The sequence below is a fragment of the Leopardus geoffroyi genome, chromosome D3, assembly GCF_018350155.1.
Source record: "Leopardus geoffroyi isolate Oge1 chromosome D3, O.geoffroyi_Oge1_pat1.0, whole genome shotgun sequence".
NCBI classification, from domain to species: domain Eukaryota; kingdom Metazoa; phylum Chordata; class Mammalia; order Carnivora; family Felidae; genus Leopardus; species Leopardus geoffroyi.
In genome coordinates this window covers 54605759-54633138 of record NC_059339.1, presented here as the reverse complement: position 1 = coordinate 54633138, position 27380 = coordinate 54605759, and the positions used below count along the sequence as shown (strand labels likewise).

Below are 27380 nucleotides of genomic sequence, written 5' to 3'. Positions count from 1 at the left end.
GAAGGCTGGGGATATGGGAGCTGTAGCCACTGCTTCTGCTGCCACAGGGCCTCAGTACCCACAGCTGGTAGACGGACACTCAACTCTACAACATTCAGCTATACACATCTCTATGTGTATAGTCACATCTCTATGGCCTTATTTGCCAATAGAGAGAAAACAAAACAAACAAAACAAAAGCAACCAATAATCAGGAAGATGCCTTTTACCTCAGTTCTACTTTCCATAATATGCCTGACTGTTATCTTCTATTGGTTGAAACTAATGTGCATCCTGAACACTTTCACAAATAAAAACAGAAACTGCCTGCCTTCCTGCCTGCCTGCCTCCCTGGCTTCCTTTCTGTTCTTTTTCTTTCCTGGGCTTTGATACACAAGAAAACACTTTAGAAGGAAGTTGCAAAGGAGGTTCACTGAGCCATTAATTACACTTTATTCACGTCAGATAACTTAGTCAATTACTTATCTTTTGAATAAATTCAGAATGAATACAGTTATTAACCACTACTAACAATATTAAAATTAATAACTTTATATATGTTGTTTTTATGTCCTGGTTCTTTGTATGTGATCAAATCTCAAAAGTTGGATTGTTGTGTCAGAACTGTATTTTTCAAGACAGATATTACTGAAATATGTTCCAAAAAGTTTTGTTTGTATATTTGTACATATGTATGAGTATATGAGCAATACAGATGTCGGATTTCTCACTTTACTCAACACTGTAGGTATTTTAAAATTATACCAACTTAATTGTTGGGTAAAGAAGTGTTGGATTAATTTTCATTTTCCTTCCTGGTAGTGAAGTAAATTCATTTCATTTCTTTTTTTAGCCATTCAGCCATTCAGATTTCCTCTTTTTTTTTTTTTTTTTTTTTTTTTTTGCTTGCAAAGATTACTATTCATGACATTCTACATGATTTTAGATATTCCAATGATGAACATTTTCGAAGTTATGTTTATTATCGTTTGTATTAGGAAAGCAATTAGCACACAACAATATGTGTGATTGCCTGGATTTTATTGCTTAGGACAGGGCTAAAGTAATACTACTTCTTAAACATTGCAGATTTTAAGCATTATACGTATAGTACTTAAGGTGTGTTCATGAATGTTTTATAACTTCATTTCCTAAGCCTTCCAACAAACACCTGTCAGTCACATGGCAGTACAGATTATTAAGGCACTGAATTCTCATGTTTATTTTTTATTCTTTTTATTGGAAAACACGTGGGAGAATCTATTTCTAAAGATTTACAATTGTTTGGTATATGAAATATGTATAATTTTAGGTATCAGAGCTACCATGTCTGATCTGGAAAGTACATTAGAAACTGGTTTGGGGTCTGTTTATGATTTTTGTACTTATGTAGATTCAGTCCTAGAAAAAGGGTTACAAATAAAGATATTTACGTGTAGACATAAAGACGCTAGTGAAGAACACTAGTGAAGACACAGTTACATGTCTTTAGATAGATGTGAAGACCAAATAAAAGTATTTCCTAAAAATCCCTTACGAATGTTGCAAAAGTACAAGCAGCAAAGAAAGATTAGTGTGGGATGAACTTGAATTTTATTCGAATTCTGGATTTTATGAACAAGTGAAGAAAACAAATCTTTATTATGTGTTCTAAGATTAGTCACAATGGGCACAATTATTAAACAATCCACAGTTGTCATGTTGAAGCGCAAAAAGTATTTTATAAAGCCCATCAAAATTTTAAAATAGAAGGATACTCCAATGTGTGTGCAGACTGACACAGAATGAAATGCTGAGACTCTACAATTATGTTTTTAGCATTACAATTAACTTCACAGTCCAGATCTGCTGAAGCAGTTAGCAAGACATTTATCAAGCCTGTTAGCAAAGAAATGGTGACAGGGAGATTCAGGGATATAGCTAACAAAATGATTCATTAAATGCCCATGTCAAACAACAGTCCATCTCTTAGAGAAGATAACCAAATATATAAAGAAGTAATTATTATCTAGTATAAAAGTTGTTATAATTCACTGCAAAGCGATGAATTCATTTACACTGGGAATTCTTTGCTAATGTGTACAAATAAAGAAAATTTAAGCTTATTGACACTTCTTGAGAAACAGCAGTGAGTCCTGGAATCCATGCTTTTGATTAAGCACATCTGATACTAATGCCATAGCCAGATAAAAGAAAATAATTCATTACACATATTCAAACAATTGCCAAGACAGGCAAATCTACCCACTGTTATATTCATAGGGAAGCCATTGCAAAACGATGTAGGCATTTTAAGAGAAGTGCTTCACCACCAAATACTATGTGCTGTCAGATTTGTAAATGGATGATCAACCATTATTTAATATGTGCTTTTTAAAAAAAACTCGTTCCCTATTTAGAAAAAGAGGTTCAGGTGTTCCTCAGTAAAAACCTTGGGCTTCTAGATGACTTTTATGATAAAGAACTCCATTAAAAATTAGGATATTTTACAAAGGATATTTTTAATTTCACTCAAAAACCTAAAATGCCAAAAACCTCAAATGCAAATCTAATAGGTGTTCCACATTGAAGAAAAAATAAATCCAGCAAAACTGAAGCCACAGAGTATACCTTTTAATCATGTCAAGGAGGATGTGTTTCATTGAGTGATTTGGCTACAACTTTATCTGAGGAATACATTCAAAATATATTGCACTATCTAAAAAGCTTGACTAATAGTCTTCTTCAGAATTACTTCCCAAACCATGGTAGTAATGAGTGAGTAAGAAAGCTTGTACATCACTTAGTAATTGGACAGTTTCTGAAGAACAATTCTGGAAGATATTTCAAAGGAATTCTTGAAACTAGAAATTATTAAAAAAAAAAAAAAAACATTTTTATTTGGGTTAGAAATACACTGTCCAGTGTACTGGGAAATTTATCTACAGTATCAGTGTACTGGTTAGAAATACACTGTCCAGTTACTTGGGAAATTTATTAAATATACAGGTAAATCATAATTCATTGAAATTCTCATCTTAAAGTTATAACATCAATCCAAATATTTCTTTAATTACTGATCATAATTCTAAGAGAAATATATTTAGTATTATTTTGGTAAATTGAATACATTTAATACTACTTTTATTTTTATATTGTTTGTTTCCTAAATTGTTTTTGTTTTCAAAGTTGCTTTCCTTTATGGCATATAATACTGGATTTGTAACTTATAATAACAATTTTCTTTTTGAAAAAATTATTTAAATAAACATGTGAATTGCCTTAAGAAAATTATTAAATGCATACTAGTACAAATAGTATGGTGTTTAGTATGAATAAAATAAAAAAGTGTTCTGAAATGGTTTGGGAAACAATGTCCTGTTGAATTATTTCCTTTGTCATTGTGTTTAGATCTGTTGCCTCTTAAATATGTTTTCTAAAATTGTATAATTCAGTGATTTTTAGTATATTGGCAAGTTGATGCAACTATAATTTTAAGATAACTCATAATATATTCTATTAAACCTTTGCATGGCTTCTTTTCACGTGGATCTTGATTGAAACTCTTAAATAAGCATTGTTGTTCTTTATATTTGTGTAGTTTTTCCTTGTACTAGTTTAAAATTTTTCAAAACTAGATAGTGAATTTATCATGGCTATTGTCTGGAGTATTGACCATATTTATGTTGTTTTTTTTTTCTTTTAAGTTGTTAATGTGATGAGTTATGATTTGAATTTTCTAATATTTATCAACTTATAACTAAAATATAATCTGTTTTTCATGGTTAATTATTTGAGCACTGTTAAATTGATTGGCTACATTATATTCAGAATCCTGTATCAATTTTTATAAATGGCAACCACTTATGGTGTTATTTTATACTATTTAATCAACATTTATTAAGTTATGGTACCGACACAATTTGAAATATATTTCTTAATTTACAAAAAAATGGAGGAAGCTTCATAATTCATTTTTTTCTGTATATTTTTTCTTAGCTAGACAATTTGAAAAAAAATTATGATCAACTAGCCTGGAAGAGAAAAAGTTATGAAAAGGAATATCTGGAAGCATTCAATAATTATTATGCAACAGTGAGTTGACCTTTTTCTACTTCCCCCTAGAGCTCTGTTCTCTGTTCCTAAATATTAACTCCTGCAACTAAAAGTAATGACATTATTACACATTTTTTTCCTTTTTGAGATACATAACATGTATAAATGATTCTCTTATTCTTATCTTAAAGAAACAAACATGGGATATTGAGCTTTCTAATGTTGCAAAAGACCTTTCAGATATTTCAGTTGCATATACTCATTCGGCAGAAGAAAACAGAAAGCTTGGAATTGATATTGAAACCATGGCAGGTCTTATCAATGACAGGTAATTTTGCAAATATAATTTTTATTTTGATATAATATATTAAATATGTTAAATATAATGTATCTCCTCATTTTACATGGATACATCTCTGGAGTGGTTTGGTGGTGTTTGTGTTTATCATCAGCTTAAATGTTGTTTATTTCTATTCTAAATGTTGCTCTTTAAAGCACTCTGAATCCCCTTAGAGATATCAAGTAGTGAAAAAATGATCTTACGAGGAGTTTTTGCTCACTCATATCATCTCCTTTTGACATGTCCTCTTACACTCAAAGACACTTTAAACTTACAGTATGTTTAATCAAGCTCCTGCTATCCTTCAGTCAACCCTCAATTCTTCCCAGCAACTACTAGTTTTCTTAGCTCAGAAACCTACAGGTTTTCTTGCTTTCTGTTTCTATTTCAACCCTCATATTCAACATATTAAGAAGAAATGTTTCACACACTAAATATCTTTTTATCTGTTACACTGCTCGATCAGCACCCTGGAACAAGCTATCGTCATGTCTAGCAAGAGCTTATAGTGACTTCCAAAGCTAGTTTACCTGCAGTCATTATGCTTCCTTTCTAATCCATCATCTACACTGTGGTGGGTTCATTCTTTTTTCTGTTTTTTGGTTTTTTGTTTTTGTTTTTTGACATAAGTATGATCAGTTCCTCTCCACACCTGCATTAATTTTAACAGGAATGAAGGGAAAATCCCCTCCTTAACATCTCTGACAAGGTCCCTGAATAGGCAGACATACCTGCCTCTGTTGTCTCATATCACATTTGGTTCAAATACTATAGCCTTGCTTCATCTTCTCCTATTTGCCACGTGTTTGCCAGCCCATATGGCATTTGTGTGCTGTTTCCTTTTCCTATAGTATTTTTCCTGTTCCTTTTACCCAGCAAATTACTCTTTATCCTTAAGACAGTTTTGGAGTGAGTTCTGAGAAGCTTTTTCATTGATTGTTAAATCAATGAAATCCAAGTTAAATCCAATTCATATATTATGTGTATATATGGCACACATACTTTTCTCCTTCAGATCTCTTGCCATATTTGCAATTTTTGTGTGCACATATTTGACTCTTGTTCATCTCCCTCAAAAAACATGATCTGTGAGGGCAGACATAGGCCATGTCTGTATTCTCTTCATCACTGAATCTGCATCATCAAGCATGGTACATGACATACTGTGCTATCCAAAGTTAATTATTGAAGGGAAAGAAGGAACAAAGAAGGGAAAGGGGTAATGATGATATTTGATGATTCTATAGGAAGTTAAAATTTCTTAGTGATCGTTTTATCTTTGGAAATGCTAGAATGAAACTATAAGATTTATCTATGTGTTGAAAAGAATTTTTAAAAGACAGAAAAAGGAACATTGTTTTCCAAAAGATAACTTAAAATTGTACTTGTTAATGTTACTACATTTTATTAAGAGAGCCATAGGAGAAAAAATAAAAATTCTGAAGCTAATGAGAAGACCCCTCTGAAAGAAAGGAAGTGTGAGAGTTAGCATTTATGAGATTATCTTGCCAACAAGCGTCCATCTCATCTTAGTGGTATACAAGTAGAAAGGTTTATTTCTCACTTGCATTGCAACTTAGCTGTGTCTGCGTTTCATGTTATTTCTACTTCTTAGATTCAGGGTGAAGAATCAGATCCTGCTAGGGCACATTGCTCTGGTAAGCACAGATTCATTAGTGAGATCACTTGATGACCCTTACAGCTTCCACAGGAAGATGATAAGTGTTTCTTTTGCTCACACTCCATTGAACAAAGCAAGTCATATGGCCAAGCCTGATGTCAACAGGGTGGGAAGTCTAATCCTCTTAAAAAGAGAGACAGTACATAATTGAGAATAGTGATACAGTCTATCACATGTAGTGGAAATGTAGCCTTGGTTATTGTAAAGGATTTCTAGTGTATACATTGTGCTTGTCCAGTTAATATTTTAGATATCACTTAATTACTTAACTTTTCTTTCAGATTTTCACTTGAAATTAAAAAAATAAATGATGATTTTAACAGCAGATTAGTCAGCAAAGAATTAGTGAAAGATTAGTGAAATCAAAGAAATTAAGAGATATACAGGTACGAGTCAGGTCTACCACATGTTTAAGTGATGTTCCAAAAGACGAGAAGATAAAAAAAGGACAGAGATAATATTTGAGGAGATAATATCAGTTCATATATGGCAAACATTTCTTACATTCGTGTTTCACTGGTGAGTCTCTCTCTTAATAGTCGATAGGTAGGTAGGTAGCTAGCAAGGTAGATTGGTAGGTAGGTAGATAGATGCAAAAATAATTATTCATTTCAAAACTTTATTTGCTGTCACAAACTATGAGTCTGGAGTTCTGTCTTGTCCAGTAAGAGAGCGGACACAAAATTGAATACGAGAGATGCTAATGTATGGGAGGAGACAAGGGCCTGAACAGGGGTTTCATCTTGACTTTATTGAGCTCACAAGGTATTTCCCACGTGGTGAACGTGAAGAAAACAAGATCTTACACACTTGGCAAAAGTGAAGAAAACAATCAGATAGTAATCATTAACTTGTGTGTGTAAGAAGCAAAGGGTCTGGGGGGGACAAGTGGAGTTTTAGATCCAAATAAAATAGTATATTGGCATCAGATGGAAAGTAATTTCCATGATATAACAAGTGATATAATAAGTTATTCGTGATCCATTACAATATCTCGCTACCTAACCTCAGGCGCTTTTGTCCGGTGGCGGCTGTCGGCCCTAAGCTTTCTAACCCATTTATGTAAGTAGAACCTGTTTCCCCACAGTTTGTTTTACTTCCAAATCTTCTAAGTAATTTTATAATTCCCTGTTTGATATAGATATTTACAGCTTATCTTTTGCTTTTTCAACATAGTGTGAATAGTTATTATTTTATCTAAATCTAATAATTTAAATATCTGTAGTCTTTGTCATTTATTTTTGCATCTTATTCTCCTAACTCATGCTTTTGCTATCTTTTTCCCTTGTGCTCTTGGCTATTTTTATTGTGTGTTTTCCACTTTCTTCTGGAAACTATTTGTGGAAAATCTCTGAGTCCTAAGATAAAATTGAGTTAACCATTTGCAACCTTATATTTATGAGAGGGATTCTTTTTTTCAATTTTGCCCTTGTATATGCCCAAGACTTTTTTCATTTCCCAAACCATGATATTCAAATAATTTTTACAGATATTCAAATAATGTATTTGAGGTTTGTATAACAATGTAACAAGAATTCTATTATATTATGTTGGGAATAAAAGGACATACAATTAGTGTCATTATGGATGAAAAAACTCAGTAATATATTAGTAGTTATTTTCTCTATTTACTGAAATGATTTTAGGTTTTCAATCTGTTTTTGCACTTTTTTGTATTTTCTTTTCTACAAAAAATACACATTATAACAAGAGTGCAAAAAGATCATACAAGATTCTTTCATTTTGAAAGCACTGGAAGTTTTGGTAAAAAGGAGCTTTGGATATCTGTAAAAAACTCTATTATATGGGTGTGTCATGATTTTTTCATAATTACTCTAATATTTACTTTTAGGTTGTTTTTATTTCATTACATAAACATTGTGGCAATTATGTTTCAGAAATCTTAGCTTTTTAAAATTTCAAGTAGATTTCTTGAAGTAGATTGGCTATAATGCTTTTAAATTCCTAATACCTTTAAAAAAATAAATTTCTAATACCTTTCTAAACCTACTTTCCAGAAAGACTATTTCATTTATTGAAGCTGAGCAGTACATAAGCTTGTTCTGTGATGTACTTGTGCTAACATTGAGCGCTGTGTTTTTTCCAACTTGATAAGTGAAAAAATACATCCTCAATATTGTTTCAAACTCCCATTTCTTTGATCACTAATGAGGTGGAATATTTATATATCCTCTATTGAATTCTGCTTTTTCTAGAGAATTCTTGTGTGCTTCCAAGGAAGACATAAAGAACTTGGGATTCAGAAAGGCAAAGTGCCTTTTTGAAGTTCTCACAGCTTAATACCACTGGCATTTGAAACTTGATTTTCTGTATTCAGATTCAGGATTTTTTTACCTTCTCTTATTTTTTTTGAAATTTAATGTGATTGCAATTTAACTGATGTTTAATAAATGTTCAAATATGCTTGACATATTACTCCAGTAATAACAATCCCAAATAGCAGCCTTAACATTAAAATGCAGTTGTCTCGGGGTACAGGTAAGATTGTGCTGAATTGCACTTTGACTTTGTGGCTAGAGCTTAGAGCAAGTGCTTGATCTGACTTGTGTGTCTGTCTCTGTGTGCATGTGTGCGTGTGTGTGTGTGTGTGCACATGAACACACATTTTTATGTGGCAGGCAAGTAGGGACAAACACTGAGGGTAGGGAACTAAGTTGCGACTCTGCTGAAGACCACGGAAATGCACCAAAGAAGCTGTATGGTCAGATTCTCTTTTAAAGATATCACTTTGCTGGTAATTGAATGAGTTAAGCTTTGAATAACTGGTTTGATGGTGGTACCAGACACTAACTTGGGAAATATACGGAGGAAAAACAGAAAGGTTGGAGGGAAGATGTTGATATGTTTGGTTTGGAATTGCGTATGTCATGATTCAAGTGTACGTGTCTAGATATCACTCTGACGGATAGGTCTGAAATTGAGGGAAGATGTTCATGGAGATGGAAGTTCCATGTTAAATGTAGAAGTGCTTTAAATTGGCAAGCAAATTTTTCTACGTCTACTCCTTCATTTACTGCTTGAAAATTAGAATTTTTATGAGGTAGAAATTTTGTGGGATAAATTATAACACCAAGTTTTCTATCAGTATAAGGTAGAGTTTCCTCCGTATCTGATAGGGCAGAATCAAGAAATATTAATGGCCTCTGTAAACTCTTATCCACTAACAAAAACTGCTTTCCCATTAATTAGAAAATGAAATCTAAATTCAACAAAAATGAAGAAAGCACCAAATATGTTTGACATTTATTAAAATTTATCTTACTTATTTTTAAAACTTTTCCAGATTTATTGAAGTATAACTGAAAAATATAATGTATATATATTTAAGTTGTGCAAAATGATAGATTTTTAATTAAGGTTTTATTTTTTTAAGAGCAGATAGGGTCACAGGAAAATTGAGGAGAATATATAGATATTTCTCATATACCCCTGGTCCCTGTACATGCACGGCCTCCCCCATGATCAACATCCTTCACCACAGTGGTACATTTAGTACAATTGATGAGCCTACACTGACAGAAAATATTACCCAAAGTCCGTAATTTACATCAGTGTTAACTCTTGGTGTTGTACATTCTAGGGTATTATGCAGTAATACCCTAGTAATGCAGTAATAATGGTATTATACAGAGTATTTTCATTGTCCTGAGGTCCTCTATGCTCTGTCTACTCATTCTTCCATTCCTCCCATCCAGACTGTGACAGCCACTAGTTTTTTATTGTCTTCATAGTTTTGCCTTTTTTTCAGAATGTCATATAGTTGTAATCATATAGTATGTAGCCTTTTCAATTGGATTCTTTCACTAACTAATATCCATTTAAAGTTCCTTTATGTCATTCATGGCTCATTTTTTATAGCACCAAATAATATTCTGTATCTGGGTATACCACAGTTTAAGCATTCACCTACTGAAGAGCATCTTGGTTGCTTCCAAGTTTTGGCAGTTATAAAGAAAGCCACTATAAATATTTGCATGTAGGTTTTTGCATGGGCAAAAATCTTCAACTCCTTTGGGTAAATACCAACAAACAATTGCTGGATCATATAAGAATATGTTTAGTTTTGTAGGAAACTGCCAAACTGCCTTCCATAGGGGCTGTATTATTTTGCAGTCCCAGTAGCAATGAATGAGAGTTCCTGTTGATTCACATCCTCACCAGCATTTGGTGTTGTCAGTGTTCTACATTTGACCATTCTAATAGGTGTGTAGTGATATCTTCTTGTTGTTTTGATTTGCATTTCCTTTAATGGCATATGATTTGAAGAATATTTTCATATACTTATTTGCTACTGTTCATATACTCATCTTCTTTGATGAGGTGTCCATTAAGGTCTTTGACCCATTTTTAAATTGGATTTTTTTTTCTTTCTGTTGACTTTTCAGAGTATTTCATATGCTTTGTACAACAGGTCTTTACTAGATGTGTCATTTACAAATAGTTTCTCCCAGTTTGTGGCTTCTCAATTTTTTGAGTTTGGCTTTCACAGAGCCAAAGGTTTTAATTTTAACAAAGTCCAGCTTATCAATTAATTTTTCCATGGGTTGTGCTTTGGTATTGTGTCTAACAAACTATTGCCATATCCAAGCTCACCTAAGTTTTATCCTATGTTATCTTCAGGGATTTTATAGTTTGCATTTTACATTTAGGTCTATGATCCATTTTGAGTTAATTTTATGAAAGAGGTAAGGTCCCTGTCTAGCTTTATTTTTTTTGTCTGTGGATGTCCAGTTGTTCCAACACCATTTGTTGAAAATATGATCTTTGCCCCACTGTATTGCCTTTGCTTCTTTGTCAAGCATCATTTGGCTCCATTTCTGTGGGTTATACACTATACATTATAGGAGATACAGACAATAATACGAAGGTCAATTGTTTTTATTATTTAATGGTTAACAGAAATAGCATCGTATATCTTTATTTTTACTTTACGCAGTGATTTTATAGTCTTTTGTTTATGTCTAGTAGACTAACAATATAACCATATGCTTATGACTGTCTTTATAATCAATATTTGTACTTAAAGAAAATGTAGACCTAAAAATCAAATGTATGTTTGCAAGTGTGTGCATGTGTTTGTCCATATGTGTGTGTGTTTGAATCCTGAACACCTGCTTTATATGAAATACTGTTTAAGTTCTGGGGATATCATTTAAACTTACATTCTGCTACATAGATACTAAATATTTGATAAATTTTCAAAAATTCAGTCACCGATACTCTTGGGAGGAAGAAAAAAAATGGATAATGTGCTAGAGTGACCGGGCCAGTGAAGAATTGGGACCTCTGCTTTAGCAATGCCCTCCAAGAACACTGCTGTCTCTTGAATTGAGACTTTAATGAAGAAGCTTTGCCAGCCTTGAGCTGTTCCAGGAAAGAAGTTGCCAAATAGAAGTAATGGAACACACAAAAGTCCTATGATGGATAAAAATTTCGTGTGTTCTGGAAACAGAATGGAGGCCACTGTTTCTGGAAAATTGTATGTGGGCAGAGTAATTCAAGGAGACGAATGTTCCAAGGCAGACAGGGCCCAGATACTGCAACCCTGTAAGTGGGCTGTGATAAAGGAATGTGGGTGAAACATCTAATGCATTTAAAGCATCTTACATCTTATTTTAGAAAGATCTGTGGGCAGCTTACTGCAGGTCGAACTTTGGTGCATATAGAAGGACGCCGGCTCTTTTGGTCACTCAGAAAAATTATAATGATGATATAGATCAAGGGTTTTTTTTCAATAAAAATGGTAATAGCTGAATTCAGATATATTTTAGAGGAAGTACCAATGGGATCTTTTGACAGATGGAATATAAGCTGTGAGGGGGGAAAATCGTCAGGCTACTTGCTGTGGTAACAAGGGCTTGCGGAAAGTCTGAGGGGGATTTTGGAGAAGATATAATTATGTGTCTTCAGGCCATATTAAATTTCAGATTCTTATCAGCTCTTCAAATAGAAATGAGAAGTAAAAATTAGATAGATCTATAGCACAGAAATGAGGAGGACATAAATTTTGAGTCATAAAGTTAAAAGGACAGGATACTATGTCTAAAAAAGGGTATGTAGATAAAAAAGTAATCAGAGTTTACTTTTCTTGCAATACTGATAATAGAGACTGTAAGACACTTATAAATGGAGCATAAATAGGATATACATCCTTTAAATGCCACATTGTGCTGATGAAAAAGTAAAGGAAATCCTCAGAGGTCAATGTAAAATAATAATAATAATAATAATAATAATAATAATAATAATAATAATAATGGAAAACCTGTAAGTTAAATTTTTAGTTGATATTTGGCTTCTCTAAAAATATGAATTGAAAAATGACTTTGCTGATCTTGGCAAACAGGGTGATTAAATTTTAGTGTCTTCAAATAATAGGCCATGGGCCATGGATCTGTGCAAGTAAGGGAACTGGGCAAAGTAAGAGCATTTGAATGGGCAGAGCAGAAAACATACACCCACAAGCAAAGGCAGAGATAAGAAAGTGTGTCTGTCTAAGCCTGGAACCTGGGTAGGAAACAAGAGAATGGTGTGGCTATTTTTGACATGTGTTTGATGTTTTCATTTATACCATCTAGGTGATCTTGTAAGGCCCCAACCAAGAAATTATCATTTTAAAAAGTGATCTTACCTTGATAAATATTCTCTAGAGAAATAAACAGGCAGAGGCCACACAAGATTTTCTCAAATAAAGCTTTTAAAGCTCACAGGGGTGCCTGGGTGGTCAGTCGGTTAAACATCCCACTCTTGTTTTCCGCTCAAGTCATGATCCCTTGAGTTTGTGAGATTGATCCCTGCCTCTGGCTTCACGCTGACAGCATTGAGCCTGCTTGGGATTCTCTCACTCTGTCCCTCACCCACTCACACACATTCTCTCTCTCTCTCTCTCTCTCTCTCTCTCTCTCTCTCTCAATAAATAAACATTAAATGAAGATTATCTCACAAAATATGAAACAATAAGGGAAAGTAGAACATGAATGAGAGCAGAAATAATCAGCAGTATATTTACACCCCCAATAATTTCAAATGACAGTATTAGATTAAATCTGCCTAAGTAAGTTTAAAATGATTAAAGGGAACAAAACAAACTAATAGAACATTATCAAAACAGTTCAGGGAGGTTTGAAAAAGAATTCACCAAAACTTGTAAAGCTTAAAACTGGATTCATTTTGATGAAATATTTTATTAATTAAATATCAAATGCAGCTGGGGGAAAAAAAGAATCAGTGCCCTTGGAAACATGAAGAGGAACCCGGAATGCAGTACAGAGAACAAAAGAGACAAAAATATGGAATAAATATTAAGTATTACGGAGAATAGAATGAGAAATAGAGAATGGGAAAGCAATATTCAAAAAGACAATGGCAGATAACAGTCTTTTGAACGTGAATCCTTAGATTCAGGCATCATGATAAATCCCAAGAAGATAAACTCAGAAAACGTTAATTTTCTTTATACTATAGGTTACCCATATTGGAAGGAACAGTTGAAGATATGATGCATTTTGTCAAATGTATTCTACAGTTCTAGTATCTGCAAACAGCTCTCCTGCCTCCTTAAATTTAAGTGGCAAATGGTACTTCCTCTTTAAGGCTAGCACGTCCATCGGTGCTCTTGATCTTAATACCTTTTGCCCTGTACAGGACATAGTTTATCCTTATAGCTTCTATTTCTGACATCTTTGTTCATTACTTTCTTCCTTCAGGCTATATTCACCATTAACCCTCTTCCAGCCTAAAGTGAAGGCCTTGTCTTCATTCTAGTTGTATCTTTGGCAATCACACAGTAGTTCCCTTACATTCTCATTAAAATTTTCACATAGTTAGCAATATTTGCTAGATTATTAACAGTATTTGCTTGACTGTTAATCACTTTTTGACCCACAGCAGTCTGGCTTTTGAAACTCCAATGCTACCAAAATTTTCTTACTTAATTTAAAGACAACTACAACAATGAACATCTCCCTTTCTAAATTCACGGAGTGTTTTTTTCATGTTATTGCAATATCTTTTTCCCCCCTATGTGAACCAAGCATTTGTGTCTAATGCCCTCTCTGATGCTATCTCTTTTTGAGATTCAGCATGTCACTCTCTTGGTTCTGCCTTTAACTCTATGAAGCTGTTCTCTCTAGGAATTCGACAGCAGCTCATTTATCTCTGCTTGTCTCTCATAGATGAGCTCAGAGTCCTAACTGCAGCCTATGTACATCCTTGGTCTGCTCTCAATTCCAGAAATTGTATCTACTCTCATTATTTTAACATATGTCATATTTTTCTTCACTTCTTAATCTGTATCCACATCTTTTATTTCTCCCGATAGAATTGCTTTGGATACCTACTCTCTCCTGCAATATCACATCTTGACACCGTTATCCACCAAGTTACTTACTTCAGGCATCATCCTATATGCCTCTCTATCTGCTTATAGCCAGCATCCTACCAACTTCTTTAAGTCTTTCTTTTAATTATTTTTTAATGTTTATTTATTTTTGAGAGAGAGACACACACACAGTGTGAGCAGGAGAAGGGCAGAGAGGGAGGGAGACACAGAATTGGAAGCAAGCTCCAGGCTCTGAGCTGTCAGCACAGACCCCTATGCAGGGCTTGAACCCATGAACACGAGATCATGACCTGAGCCGAAGTCGGACCCTTGACTGACTGAGCCACCCAGGTGCCCCAAGTCTGTCTTTTAAATGATCTTTCCTTTCTGTCTGTTTTAATTACCAATGACCTAAATCATGTGCTAATTGTCCCTTAATTGGAATATTAAAATGGGCTTCCAATTAGTCTACCTTACTCCAAGGTACTCTGAAGGCTCACCCTCAGATCTATCATATACAGCATTACTGGTGCAAACTATCTACAAAGGATGAAATGTTATTTCCTTTCAGCATCTTAAAAAAGTTTGAGTCTCTCTACCAACTATAGGATAAAGTCTTGTCTCCCAGACTGATGGATTAGACACTTTAATCTGTTACCTGTACAACTTCAGACTCATCTTGCACCACTCCTTTTTGTGATCTCATTGTTAGTCAAATAGCTTAGTAAAATACTAATATATCCAAACTCATATTATTTTAAACTTTAATCTTTGTCTCTGGTATTCCTCTGATTGAAATTCTCTTCCTTTTCCTTCTCTTCCTCCTCCTCTTTTTTCTGGCTTTAAAAAAAAAATATGATGAAGTGATCATTCATACAATAGCTCAGACGTTAACTCTTCCCAGATGCTTTCCCTCTTAGTAACTTCCCCTATCCCCAAAATATGGTGGTATTAAGTACTTCTGCTTATTATTGTACTTATGATCGCACAGAGATGTGTGTGTGTGTGTGTGTGTCTTTTTTCCTTCACGAGAATATAAATCGTGAGTTTAGTTTTAATTCATCTTTATATCTCAGTCACCTAGGGTAGCACTTGGTATGCAGTCAGTTCTCATAAGTATTCATTTAACTAACCCTCTCTGAATGCATACACTTTTCTCCTAGGACTTGTCACACTATGTACAGTTACTGTTGGTTTGTTTATTTGTGTTTCCTCTTAGCTAAGCTCCTGGCTTTAGGCATTGTCTGTGCTTGTATGTGTCTGTGTACTTGTCTGTGTTTTTCTCAGTAGGTGTTAAATAAATCACATAATGAACTAATGAAAGCTGAATATAAAAATTTGTTATCCTTATTTCTTGCTTTGCTTCAGTATCTCTGTGCTCCTAATCTCCTGGCTATATGTTTAATTCTAATGTCATTTGTGATATCTTATTTTGCTCCAAAGCAATATTAATGGTTATTTACCCTTTTTGTCTTTTTTTTCTCATTGTCTTCCATTTCATTAAACCAGATGTCACTGTAATGAAGATCCATGCTGTTACATACTTTTTAATTAGCAAAAAAATAATAAATCACTTGTATATGTTGCTCAACATATATAAGTACAATATATATATTATTCTCAATTTATTTAAGCTTAATCTTGATAACAACCTTAATGGTAGGTTTTATTAAGCAAATTTTACATATAAGTAAATAGCGTATGAAAGCACCACCCCCCAATTACATTAAGGACAATCAGGATTTGAATGTAGGTCCATCTGAATCCAAAATTTGTGTTCTTTCTCAGAAATACTGCCTCTTTACCTTCATTGGTAAGTCTTGATTCCTGTATCTGGGATGTTACAGCAGACTATGGACATTACATTTACAACTTAGAAAATATGTCAAAAGTTTATTACTTTATTTAATTCTCCATCTGTATTTGGGTGTACCCACTGCTTTCTCCAAAGAGCTCTGTTTCTAGTCTTTTATTTTTTTCTTTTTTATTCTTCCATTACCCAAATCACTTTTCCCTTAATCCCAGCTTCTTTTTTCCTTAAGTCTAAAAATAATAATAAAAACTTTTAAAGCAAATCACTGACACTCATACATCTTTTGAATATCGTCATCAAAAATTTCCAAATTTAGACTGATACATATATTCTAAGATTCCTTTAGAATACCATCTCAGTATTTGATGTCATTTCCAACTGTTACACTATTTGAATAAGTTACATAATTAATTCAATATATGATCTATTGCTCGTATATGGTTCATTTTAAAAATGGCAACACTGAAAGGTAGATGCCATATTTGTTAACAGACTTTGTTCATGACTCTGTGCATACAAATATTTGCAAGAGCTTTTGGTGATAATGATGCATAATTGTTTACCTTGTAGTACAGTGTGTAATTAGTAATTTTGTCTTTCAGATGAGCCAGCATCCTTTAGAAATGTAAAAAAACTTTTACATATGGGACATTTGACTTGAGCAAACAACTTCACTTGATTACTTATTCATGTGATAGGCAGGCTTCGGCAACGTAAATCAAAGAAAATGAACTTGTTTAAGATGATTTGAAATTGATTAATTTGTATTTAGTTTGCTTGAAGTTAACTGTGTGGTATGCATTTCTGTATAGCTATTTTCTTACATCCAAGCTCTGTAAAATATTCAGAATATCTACTCCTAATGCTCTACTGTTCCTCAAGCAAGACAGTGCCATTGTAACTGCACTGATCCAAAGATGGGGTTGATAATCGAGGGAAATGAGCAAAAAAGCTATTGAACACCATAAAGATTTACTGGTATATTTTATAGAATGTGTTTATCAAGAGTTAACAGGGTAGTGATTTATTTGTGGAGATAGCAATTAGAATATTATTGAAGTTGTTAAATAGCCTGGAATACTTAGAATGAATCCACAGGGTACTGTGTCTTTCATACTCGCTTAGCTATATCTTACCAGCCTATTAATTTGAGTTACTTTGCAGGAGTATAGAATATGATTTTTTTCAGCATTTAACAGCATGCTTTCCAATGAATATTCTTAAACTATTTTGCTTTTACTTTTTCAGCTTTTGAAAGACAAAAAGCTGTATGCACCATTCAAAATTAATTACCAATATTTTAGCCTACTTTAGACCTATTTGTAAGAAATTAAAATTTCACAAATAAATTACTCTTCCCATGTCTGTTCTCTCTCTCTCTCTCTCTCTCTCTCTCTCTCTCTCTCTCTCTCTCTCTCTCTCTCTCCAGAGGCAATCAAAACCCGAATTTGTCTGTGTTCAGTATGTGTAAGAACTTGGATTCTCAATTTTTAGACCTCCGTATTCCCAACAGTCTTTTCTTCCATATCATATCAACCACCTTCTCTTACAATTTTACCCCTACATCTTCTCATTTCCAATAACAGAGTCACCTCCTGGTTTCAGTTTTAAGAATCTACTCTCTCACAGCTGATACCTCTCTTTCTAGCTTACTCACTCTACGAGTACCCTCACTCCATTATTTGACACTTTAAGATGATCAGTGTGTTATCCCTGCTAGATGTGTATATCCTACCTTCTTGTCCTTCCTTCTCTTCTCACAGAACCTAGTTATATCTGACTAAAAATAACCCTTCATTTGAATCACCTTCAAGTTTTATTTCTGTGACTTGAAAAGCCCTATCATTGAACTGAAGCAGGATCCAAACAGCTGCATGTGGCTACAGTAAGACACAGCTGAGATTAATTAATCTCACCATGGGTGGATCCTGTTTTGGTGGGCCCTAAATGTTATAGAATGTGAGATCTCTTTATGAAAAAAAATACAAGCTTATGAATACAGAATTCCCACAACCAATTCAATGCCACTTGACAAAGGGTAAATTATATTAGAAAAAGAAAATAATAAATTTTGGTTAGAATATATTATTTTCACAAACTTTATTCAAAAATGTACAGCCATGTGAAATGCCGTTACACACTCAAAGGACTTCACAAGGGGTTGGGGTCAGTTAGAGGCCCTCATATTTAAGCTTCATTAGCACTGCAATAAATTTGCTGCCGAGTAGAACTTAAAGTATGTGACTATGAATCTCAAGTGACATTCAGCACTACCAAAAAATTTTTAGTGTCCAGCTTTCCTGACCCCTATTTCACATCTTCTCATGCTCTTCACTCCTAATACCCACATCACCCTCATTTTATTTATTTATTTGTTTATTTATTCATTCATTCTTTCAAGTTTTTATTTAAATTCTAGTTAGTTAACATACAGTGTAATATTGGTTTCAGGAGTAGAATCTAATGATTCATCACTAACTACAACACCCAGAGTTTATCAGCAGTGCCCTCCTTATTCTCATTTTAACACTAATAATCTTTTCAAAACTTAATAGAGAATACAGATGCAGTCAAATGAGAATTAACCTCTTTTTCTTGCCAGCCTATTTGCATCTGTCTTTACATACTCTATATTCTCCTGTATTAAATCTAATAATGGAAGCAGCTCTTAGAGTGGGGTTCCCATCACCCACACACTTTCCAGGCGGATGCCATTTGCTTTTACACACTCGGGCTTTGTAGCTACAGTTATTTCCTCTTTCCTGTGAACTATTATTACTTCTCTCTAATAGCATACGAACATTACATAATATTGCTCATCTTAGGAAAGAAGCAAACTCAAGATAAAATAGAGCTCTAAATCCCAGCTCTACCCTTCTGTTCTTTATAGCAAATCTTAATTAAAGTGAACATTCCTGTTCCCATAAACTCACATTCTGTTTTCTATTCAATCCATTCAAATAAGAAATTTCTCAAAGTACCCTATTCTAGATCTAAAGTCATATTTTAAAGTTAATTTAAAGGTACTTTCATGTTTTATTTAGTTTTTTAAAAATTACATGTACTTAAAGTTTACCTCATGATGATTTGATATACATAGTAAAATGATTACTAGAGTCAAGCTAATTAGCATACCATCTTCTCACATAGTTAACGTGTTTTTGTGTGTGTGTGTGTGTGTGTAATGAGAGCACCTGAAGTCTCTTTTATCAAACTCCCAAGTGTTTAATACCATAATTTACGTAGTCATCATCTCATACATTAGATCTCTAAATTTATCAACCATTTATTGAGTTTTGCTTGATAATAATATCTGATGGCATTTGGGTATCATTTCATGTAGGTAATCTGTTTTTTCTCTTGGAAAACTTATGAATTTTCTCTTCCCATTTCAGAGTACTGAAACTTTACAATTCCATGTCTGGGGGTGTGTGTACTTCTCTGCGTTTAATATATCTAGTTTAACATTATGTAAGACTTTTTATTTTAGTGACCCATGTTGGCTTTTAGTACTGGAAATTTTTCAGATATAATTTTGTTATATATACTTCCTTTCTATTTTTTTGTTTGTTTATTTTTGAGAGGCGTGCATGAATAGGGTAGAGGAAGAGAGAGAGAGAGGGACAGAGGATTTGAAGTGGGCTCTGCACTGACAGCAGAGAGCCTGATGCGGGGCTCAAACTCACAAACTGTGGGATCATGACCCAAGCTGAAGTCAGATACTCAACTGACCCAGCCACCCAGGCTCCCCTTCCTCTCTATTTAAAAAAAAATTTTTTCAGCTTTATTGAAACATGTTTGACATAATTCTATATATTTGAGGTGTAAAATGTGATGATTTGATACACATGTACTTTGTGATATAATTACCACCCATCAATCATTTTCTGTCATTACTGTGTCATTCTCTTGTGGTGAATATGATTAAGGTCTATACACTTAGCACATTTCAAGTAAGCAACACAATATTATTAACTGTAGTTGCCATATTATACAGTAGGTCCTCAGAGATTATTTATCTTACAACTGAAGGCTTACACCTTGACCACTGTCCTTCCCATTTCCATCACCACTCAGCCCTTGTTAAACATCATTCCACTGTTTTTATGAATTCATTTTTGTTGCTAATTATTTCAGATTCCACATGTAAGTGAGATTACATAGCATTTATCTTCCTCTGGCTTATATCACTGGACATAACTGTCCTGTAAGTCCATCCATCTTGTTGCAAATGATGGGATTCATTCATTGTTCCTTGTAACTGAATAGTATCCCGTATATATGTGGAATTTTCTTTATTTATCCATTGATAGTTTGTTTCCATATCCTGGCTATTATGAATCATGCTGCAATGAACATAGGAGTTTAGATATCTCTTCAAGAAATTGGTTTTGTGATTTTGTTTCTTCAGCTATATATGTAGAAGTGAATGTTGGATCATATGGCAGTTTTGTTTTCAATTTTTTGAAGAACCCCTAGACTGTGACCCATAATGGGTATACCATTTTACATTCCCACCAACAGTATACAAGAGTTCCCTTTCTCTACATCCTTGGAGCATTTTCTGTCTTTTTGATAAAAGCCATCCTAACTGATGGGAGGTGGTATCTCATTACGTTTTTGAATTGCATTTCCTTGGAGATAGTGATGTTGAGCATCTTTTTCACGTAGTTGCCATTTTTATGTCTTTGGGAAAAATGTCTATTCAGGTCCTTTGCCCGTTCTTTAGTTGAGTATTTTAGATTTTACCTACTGAGATATATAATTTCCTTATATATTTGGGATATTAATGTCTTACCACATATGGTTTGAAATATATTTTCTTTCATTAAGTAGGTTGCCTTTTCAATTTGTTGATTTTTTTTTCTGTGCAGTAGGTTTTTAATTCGATGTTATCCCACTTGTTGATTTTTTACTTTGTTTCCTGTGCTTTTGGTGTCAAAGGCAAAAAATAATTGCCAAGACAAATGTCAAGGAGACTTTTCGCTGTGTTTCTTCTGGGAGTTTTATAGTTTTAGCTTTTGTGTTTAATTCCTTAATCCTTTTCAATTTAATTTTTGTCAGCGGTGTAAGATAAGGGTCCAGTTTCATTCTTTTGCATGTAGCTATCCAGTTTTCCCAACACCATTTACTGAAGAGATGATTCTTTCTCCATTGTGTGTTGTTGGCATCCTTGTCAAAGTTTTGTTTTTTTTTTTTTTCCTGGGTTCTTCATTGTGTTCTACTGGTTTGTGTGTCTGTTTGTCATGCCAGTACCATACTGCTTTGATTACTATAGTTTGTAATACTATTTGAAATAAGGAAGGGTGATACCTCCAGCTTTGTTCTTTTCTCAAGATTGCTTTGGATTTTTGGGGTATTTTGTGGCTCTATACAAATATTAGGATTTTTTTTTCTGTCTCTGTGAAAAATGCCTCTGGAATTTTCATAGAGATTGCATTGAATCTCTAGATTGCTTTGGGCAGCATAGACATTTTAACATTATTAATTATACCAATCCATGAACACAGGATATCCTTCCATAGCTTTGTCTTCCTGAATCTCTTTCATCAATGTTTTATGTTTAGTGTCAGTGTATAGATCTTTCACATCCTTGATTAAATTTATTCCTACATATTTTATTATTTTTGATGCTATTGTAAATGAGATTGTTTTAATTTTTTCATATAGTTCATTGTTAGTATATAGAAAGGCAGCAGATTTTTGTATATTGATTTTGTTTTCTGCAGCTTTACTGAATTTATGTATTAGTTCTGTTTTTTTTTTTTTTTTTTTTGATGGAGGTTTTAAGGTTCTTTCTTTTTTTTTTTTTTTATTTTAACGTTTATTTATTTTTGAGACAGAGAGAGACAGAGCATGAATCGGGGAGGGGCAGAGAGAGGGAGACACAGAATCTGAAACAGGCTCCAGGCTCTGAGCTGTCAGCACAGAGCCCGATGCGGAGCTTGAACTCACGGACCGCGAGATCATGACCTGAGCCGAAGCCGGCCGCTCAACCAACTGAGCCACCCGGGCGCCCCTAAGGTTCTTTCAATATAAGATCATGTCATCTGCAATCAGAAAATTTTACCTATTCCTCTCTGATTTGGATACCTTTTACTTCTTTTTCTTGCCTAAATACTCTGAGACTTCTAGTACTATATTGAATAGATATGGTTAAGAGTGGGCACCTTTGGCTTTTTCCTCATGTTAGAAGAAAAATCTTCAGCTTTTTATAGAGTATGATGTTAACTGTGGACTTGTTATTCGTACATGGCCTTTATTATGTTAAAGTACACTCCCTCTATATACAATTTTTGAGAGTTTTTATCATGAATTGATGTTGAATTTTGTCAAATACTTTTTCTGCATATGAGATTATCGCATTTTTATCCTTGATTCTACTAAAGTGGTCTATCACATTTATTGATTTATGTATTTGAACCTAATTTGTTGTTGAATTCAGATTGGTAGGATTTTGTTGAAGATCTATATTTTGTTGCATCTATATTGATCAGGGATATTGGTCTATAGTTTTCTTTTCTTGTAATGTCTTCATCTGGCTTTGGTATCAAGGTAATACTGGCCTCTTAAATTGAGTTTGGAAGCTTTCCATCCTCTTCAGTTTTTTAGAAGAGTTTGAGAACAATTGGTATTAATTATTCTTTAAATGTTTGGTAGAATTCATCAATAAAGCTATCAGGTTGAGTGTTTTTTTAATTAGGAGTTTTTGATTACTGGTTCGGTTTTCCTATTCATTATTGGCCTGTTCAAATTGTCTAATTTTTCATGATTCAGTCTTGGTAGATTGTGTGTTTCTAGGAATGTATTTCTTCTAGGGTATCCAATTTGTTGGCATATAATTATTCCTAGTAGTTTGTATTTCTAAGTTGTCAGTTGAAATGTGGCCCTTTTTATTTCTGATTTTATTTATGTGAGTTTTCTCTTTCTTTTTTTCGTGTAAAGTTTTGTCAGCTTTGTTTACATATGTTTTAAAAACCATGCTTTTTTGTTGTTGATCTCTTCTACAGTTTTTGGTTTAATGCAATTGTTTCAGTTCTGATTGTTGTTATTGCTTCTCTTCTCCTAACTTTGGGTTTAGTTTGTTCTTATTTTTCTAGGTCTTTGAGATGTAAAGTTATGTGGTTTGAAATCTTTCCTTTTTCTTAATGGAGGCATTTGTTATTATCAACTTCCCTTTTAGAACTGCTTTTTGTATGTTGTGTTTCTATTTTCATTTATTTCATTAAAAAAAAAAAAAAAATTCTTCTTTTCCTACTGGTTGAGTTCTCAGCCTCTTGTCTTTTCTTCCCAATCATAGTTTGTACCTTTCTATAAACCTATAGACTTCAATGGTAAGTTGGTGCTTTCACAAACAAGCACAATTCAAAAACCCCTGCTGTGATGCAGTGGACCTTGCCCAGGTAGCACATCTGGTGGAATACCTTTGGCTAGTTTCTTGGTTACCTCATTTGTGTATGTATGCTTTTTACATTGTATGTCTCAGTGTGTGTATCTGAGAAAGTTGGTATCCAATCTTAAAATGATATTAATGTCTTCACTCTTTTCTTCTATTGACTCTTTTCCTTAGCTGGGGGTTTTCTTTTTGAATGCTTTTAGTTTTTGGTTTTCTTTTGTTTCTCTTTTTCATGGACTGGATTTTTCTCATACTTGATTATTATTAATAATAATTTATATAAGATTAGAAAGAATGGATTGTTTTAGAAGGAAGGGATGAATGTTCTGAAAACTGAGCATTTGAGGTACGTGCCTTTCTTATTGATACACTTATCATTCTGAGATTGAGCACAGCCTGACAATTAAGAGCAGCCAACAGGAAAAGCAGGAAAATAAATGGAATTTTGGGTCATATTTTTTATATTCAAGATTTAGTTAAGTATCTGGTTATTTTATATTTTAGGCGACATAAAATATGACTTTGTTCCTTTTTTACTACTATTAAATATATTTGCCTCAATATATACTTTCTTGGAATAATCTTGTCAATCCTTTTGCTTTGTTTTTTATAGTATAAGAAAAAAATCAGAGTTTGAGTCTGAAATCCAATCTTTGATGAAACTAAGGGGAAAAAATGATGAATTTATTAAGCAACTCTACAGGCAAGCTTATCACCTTGGTGCTATTTTCCACCTAACCAAATTTAAAACAGAGGAATTAGAGGACAAAATAGCAGAAGTGAGAAGAAAATTCAAGGTTTGTATCTTTGTGTTCTTCTAAGTTGTAAAAAAAAAAAAAAAAAAAGAGGGGGGTGATTAACCTGAATTTTATTGATTTATTGATGATAATTTGATTTTAATTTAAACTATACTAGTCTTTTAAAACAAATTCCTCATTCTGGTAAATCTGAATAAAATCATTTGTCTTCAGAGGCCCAGAATAAATAGAAGAGGAATGAGGCTCAGTGTAGCTAACCAACACTTACATCTGCTTTTTGCTCTTACTGACTTTAAACTACCTTGGTCACCAGAATAGTGGTGCTTAGTTTAAACTCATCCTGTATATATACTGTATAAGAGTTCTTGCCTATGGTTGGAAGAAGGGATGCTGGGAAGTGCCCTTGCACCCTGCGTAATATAAGAAAAGGGAGGCCTGCAAGTTACTGAATTCCTGAGTACCACATAATTAGTAGACCACAGTGCTGTGGAAATAACTGCTCATAGGCCTCAAACCTATTCCTAAGTGAGAAATATGATAAATAGCCACTCCATGCCATTTGGCATAGACACTGGCAAAGGCTACTCCATTTTGCCACATGTAAGGGGCCACTTTATGTTTGTTTGTTTACTTATTTATTTATTTATTTTTAATTTAATTTGTTATCCAGCTGGCTAACATACAGTGTATACCCTGTGCTCTTGGTTTGGGGGCTAGATTCCCGTGATTCATAGCTTACATACAAAACCTAGCGCTCATCCCACCAAGTGCCCTTCACCAATTTTCCCCTCTCTGCCCCCCACCATCAACCCTCAGTTTGGTCTCTTTATTTAAGAGTCTCTTATGGGGGTGCCTGGGTGGCTCAGTCAGTTGAGCGTCCGACTTCAGCTCAGGTCATGATCTCACAGTTTGTGGGTTTGAGCCCCGTGTTGAGCTCTGTGCTGACAGCTCGGAGCCTGGAGCCTGCTTTGGATTCTGTGTCTCCCTCTCTCTCTGCCCCTCCCCCACTCACGCTCTGTCTCTCTCTGTCTCAAAAATAAATAAAAACATTAAAAGAAAATTAAAAAAAAAAAGAAATCCTGCCACTTGCAGCAACATGGATGGAACTGGAGGGTATTATGCTAAGTGAAATATGTTTGTTTGTTTGTTTATTTTTATTAACTTGTTTTATTTTTTATTTTTAAAATTTACATCCAAATTAGCATATACAGCAACAATGATTTCAGGGGTAGATACTTAGTGCCACTTACCCGTTTAGTCCATCCCCCTCCTACAACCCCTCCCGTAACTCTCAGTTTGTTCTCCATATTTATGAGTCTCTTCTGTTTTGTCCCCCTCCCTGTTTTTATATTATTTTTGCTTCCCTTCCCTTGTGTTCACCTGTTTTGTCTCTTAAAGTCCTCATATGAGTGAGGTATATGATTTTTGTCTTTCTCTGACTGACTAATTTCACTTAGCGTAATACCCTCCAGTTCCATCCATGTAGTTGCAAATGGCAAGATTTCATTCTTTTTGATTGCCCAGTAATACTCCATTATATATATATATCACATCTTCTTTATCCATTCATCCATCGATGGGCATTTGGGCTCTTTCCATACTTTGGCTATTGTTGATAGTGCTGCCATAAACATGGGGGTGCAAGTGTCCCTTCGAAACAGCACACCTGTATCCCTTGGATAAATGCCTAGTAGTGCAATTGCTGGGTCACAGGGTAGTTCTGTTTTTAGTTTTTTGAGGAACCTCCATACTGTTTTCCAGAGTAGCTGCACCAGCTTGCATTCCCACCAACAGTGCAAAAGAGATCCTTGTTCTCTACATCCTCGCCAACATCTGTTGTTCCCTGAGTTGTTAATGTTAGCCATTCTGACAGGTGCAAGGTGGTATCTCATTGTGGTTTTGATTTGTATTTCCCTGATGATGAGTGCTGTTGAGCATTTTTCATGTGTTGGTTGGTCATCTGGATGTCTTCTTTGGAGAAGTGTCTATTCATGTCTTTTGCCCGTTTCTTCACTGGATTATTTGTTTTTAGGGTGTTGAGTTTGATAAGTTCTTTATAGACTTGGGATACTAACCCTTTATCTGATATGTCATTTGTAAGTATCTTCTCCCATTCCATCGGTTGCCTTTTATTTCTTTGTGTTGTCTGATGGCTGAGGCTAAGACTTCCAATACTATGTTGAATAAAAGTGGCGAGAGTGAACAACCCTGTCTTGTTCCAGACCTCAGGGGGAAAACTCTCAGTTTTGCCCCATTGAGGATGATATCAGCATGGGATCTTTGATATATGGCTTTTATGATCTCCAGGTATGATCCTTCTATCCCAGCTTTCTTGAGGGTTTTTATCAAGAAAGGATGCTGTATTTTGTCAAATGCTTTCTCTGCATCTATTGAGAGGATCTTATGGTTCTTGTCCTTTCTTTTACTGATGTGATGAATCACATTGATTGTTTTGCAGATATTGAACCAGCCCTGCATCCCAGGTATAAGTCCCACTTGGTCGTGGTGAATAATTTTTTTAATGTATTGTGGGATCCAGTTGGCTAATATCTTGTTGAGGATTTTTGCATCCACAGTCATCAGGGAAATTGGTCTATAGTTCTCATTTTCAGCGGGGTCTCTGGTTTTGGAATCAAGGTAATGCTGGCTTCACAGAAAGAGTTTGGAAGTTTTCCTTCGATTTCTATCTTTTGGAAGAGCTTCAAGAGAATAGGTGTTAACTCTTCCTTAAACGTTCGGTAGAATTTCCCTGGAAAGCCATCTGGCCATGGACTCTTGTTTTTTGGCAGATTTTTTTATTACAATTTCGGTTTCTTTACTGGTCATGGGTCTCTTCAAATTTCCTATTTCTTCCTGTTTCAGTTTTGGTTAGTGTATTTGTTTCTAGGAATTTGTCCATTTCTTCCAGATTGCCCATTTCATTGGCGTATAATTTCTCATAGTATTCTCTTATTATTGTTTTTATCTCTGCTGTGTTGGTGGTGATCTCTCCTCTCTCCTTCTTGATTTTATTTATTTGGGTCCCTTCCTTTTTCTT

General features: G+C 34.1%; 1 protein-coding gene across 6 annotated transcripts in view; it reads left to right on the top strand.

Annotated features, from left to right (window-relative positions):
* Window positions 1-27380, top strand: part of CCDC178 (coiled-coil domain containing 178) — a 436131-nt gene that overhangs the window by 124393 nt on the left and 284358 nt on the right. For all 6 annotated transcript variants that reach the window (XM_045457578.1, XM_045457575.1, XM_045457577.1 and 3 more), the window contains 3 exons: window positions 3958-4053; window positions 4206-4342; window positions 24199-24382. In XM_045457578.1, the coding sequence (XP_045313534.1) occupies window positions 3958-4053; window positions 4206-4342; window positions 24199-24382 (417 nt within the window). The remainder of the gene's footprint in view (window positions 1-3957; window positions 4054-4205; window positions 4343-24198; window positions 24383-27380) is intronic.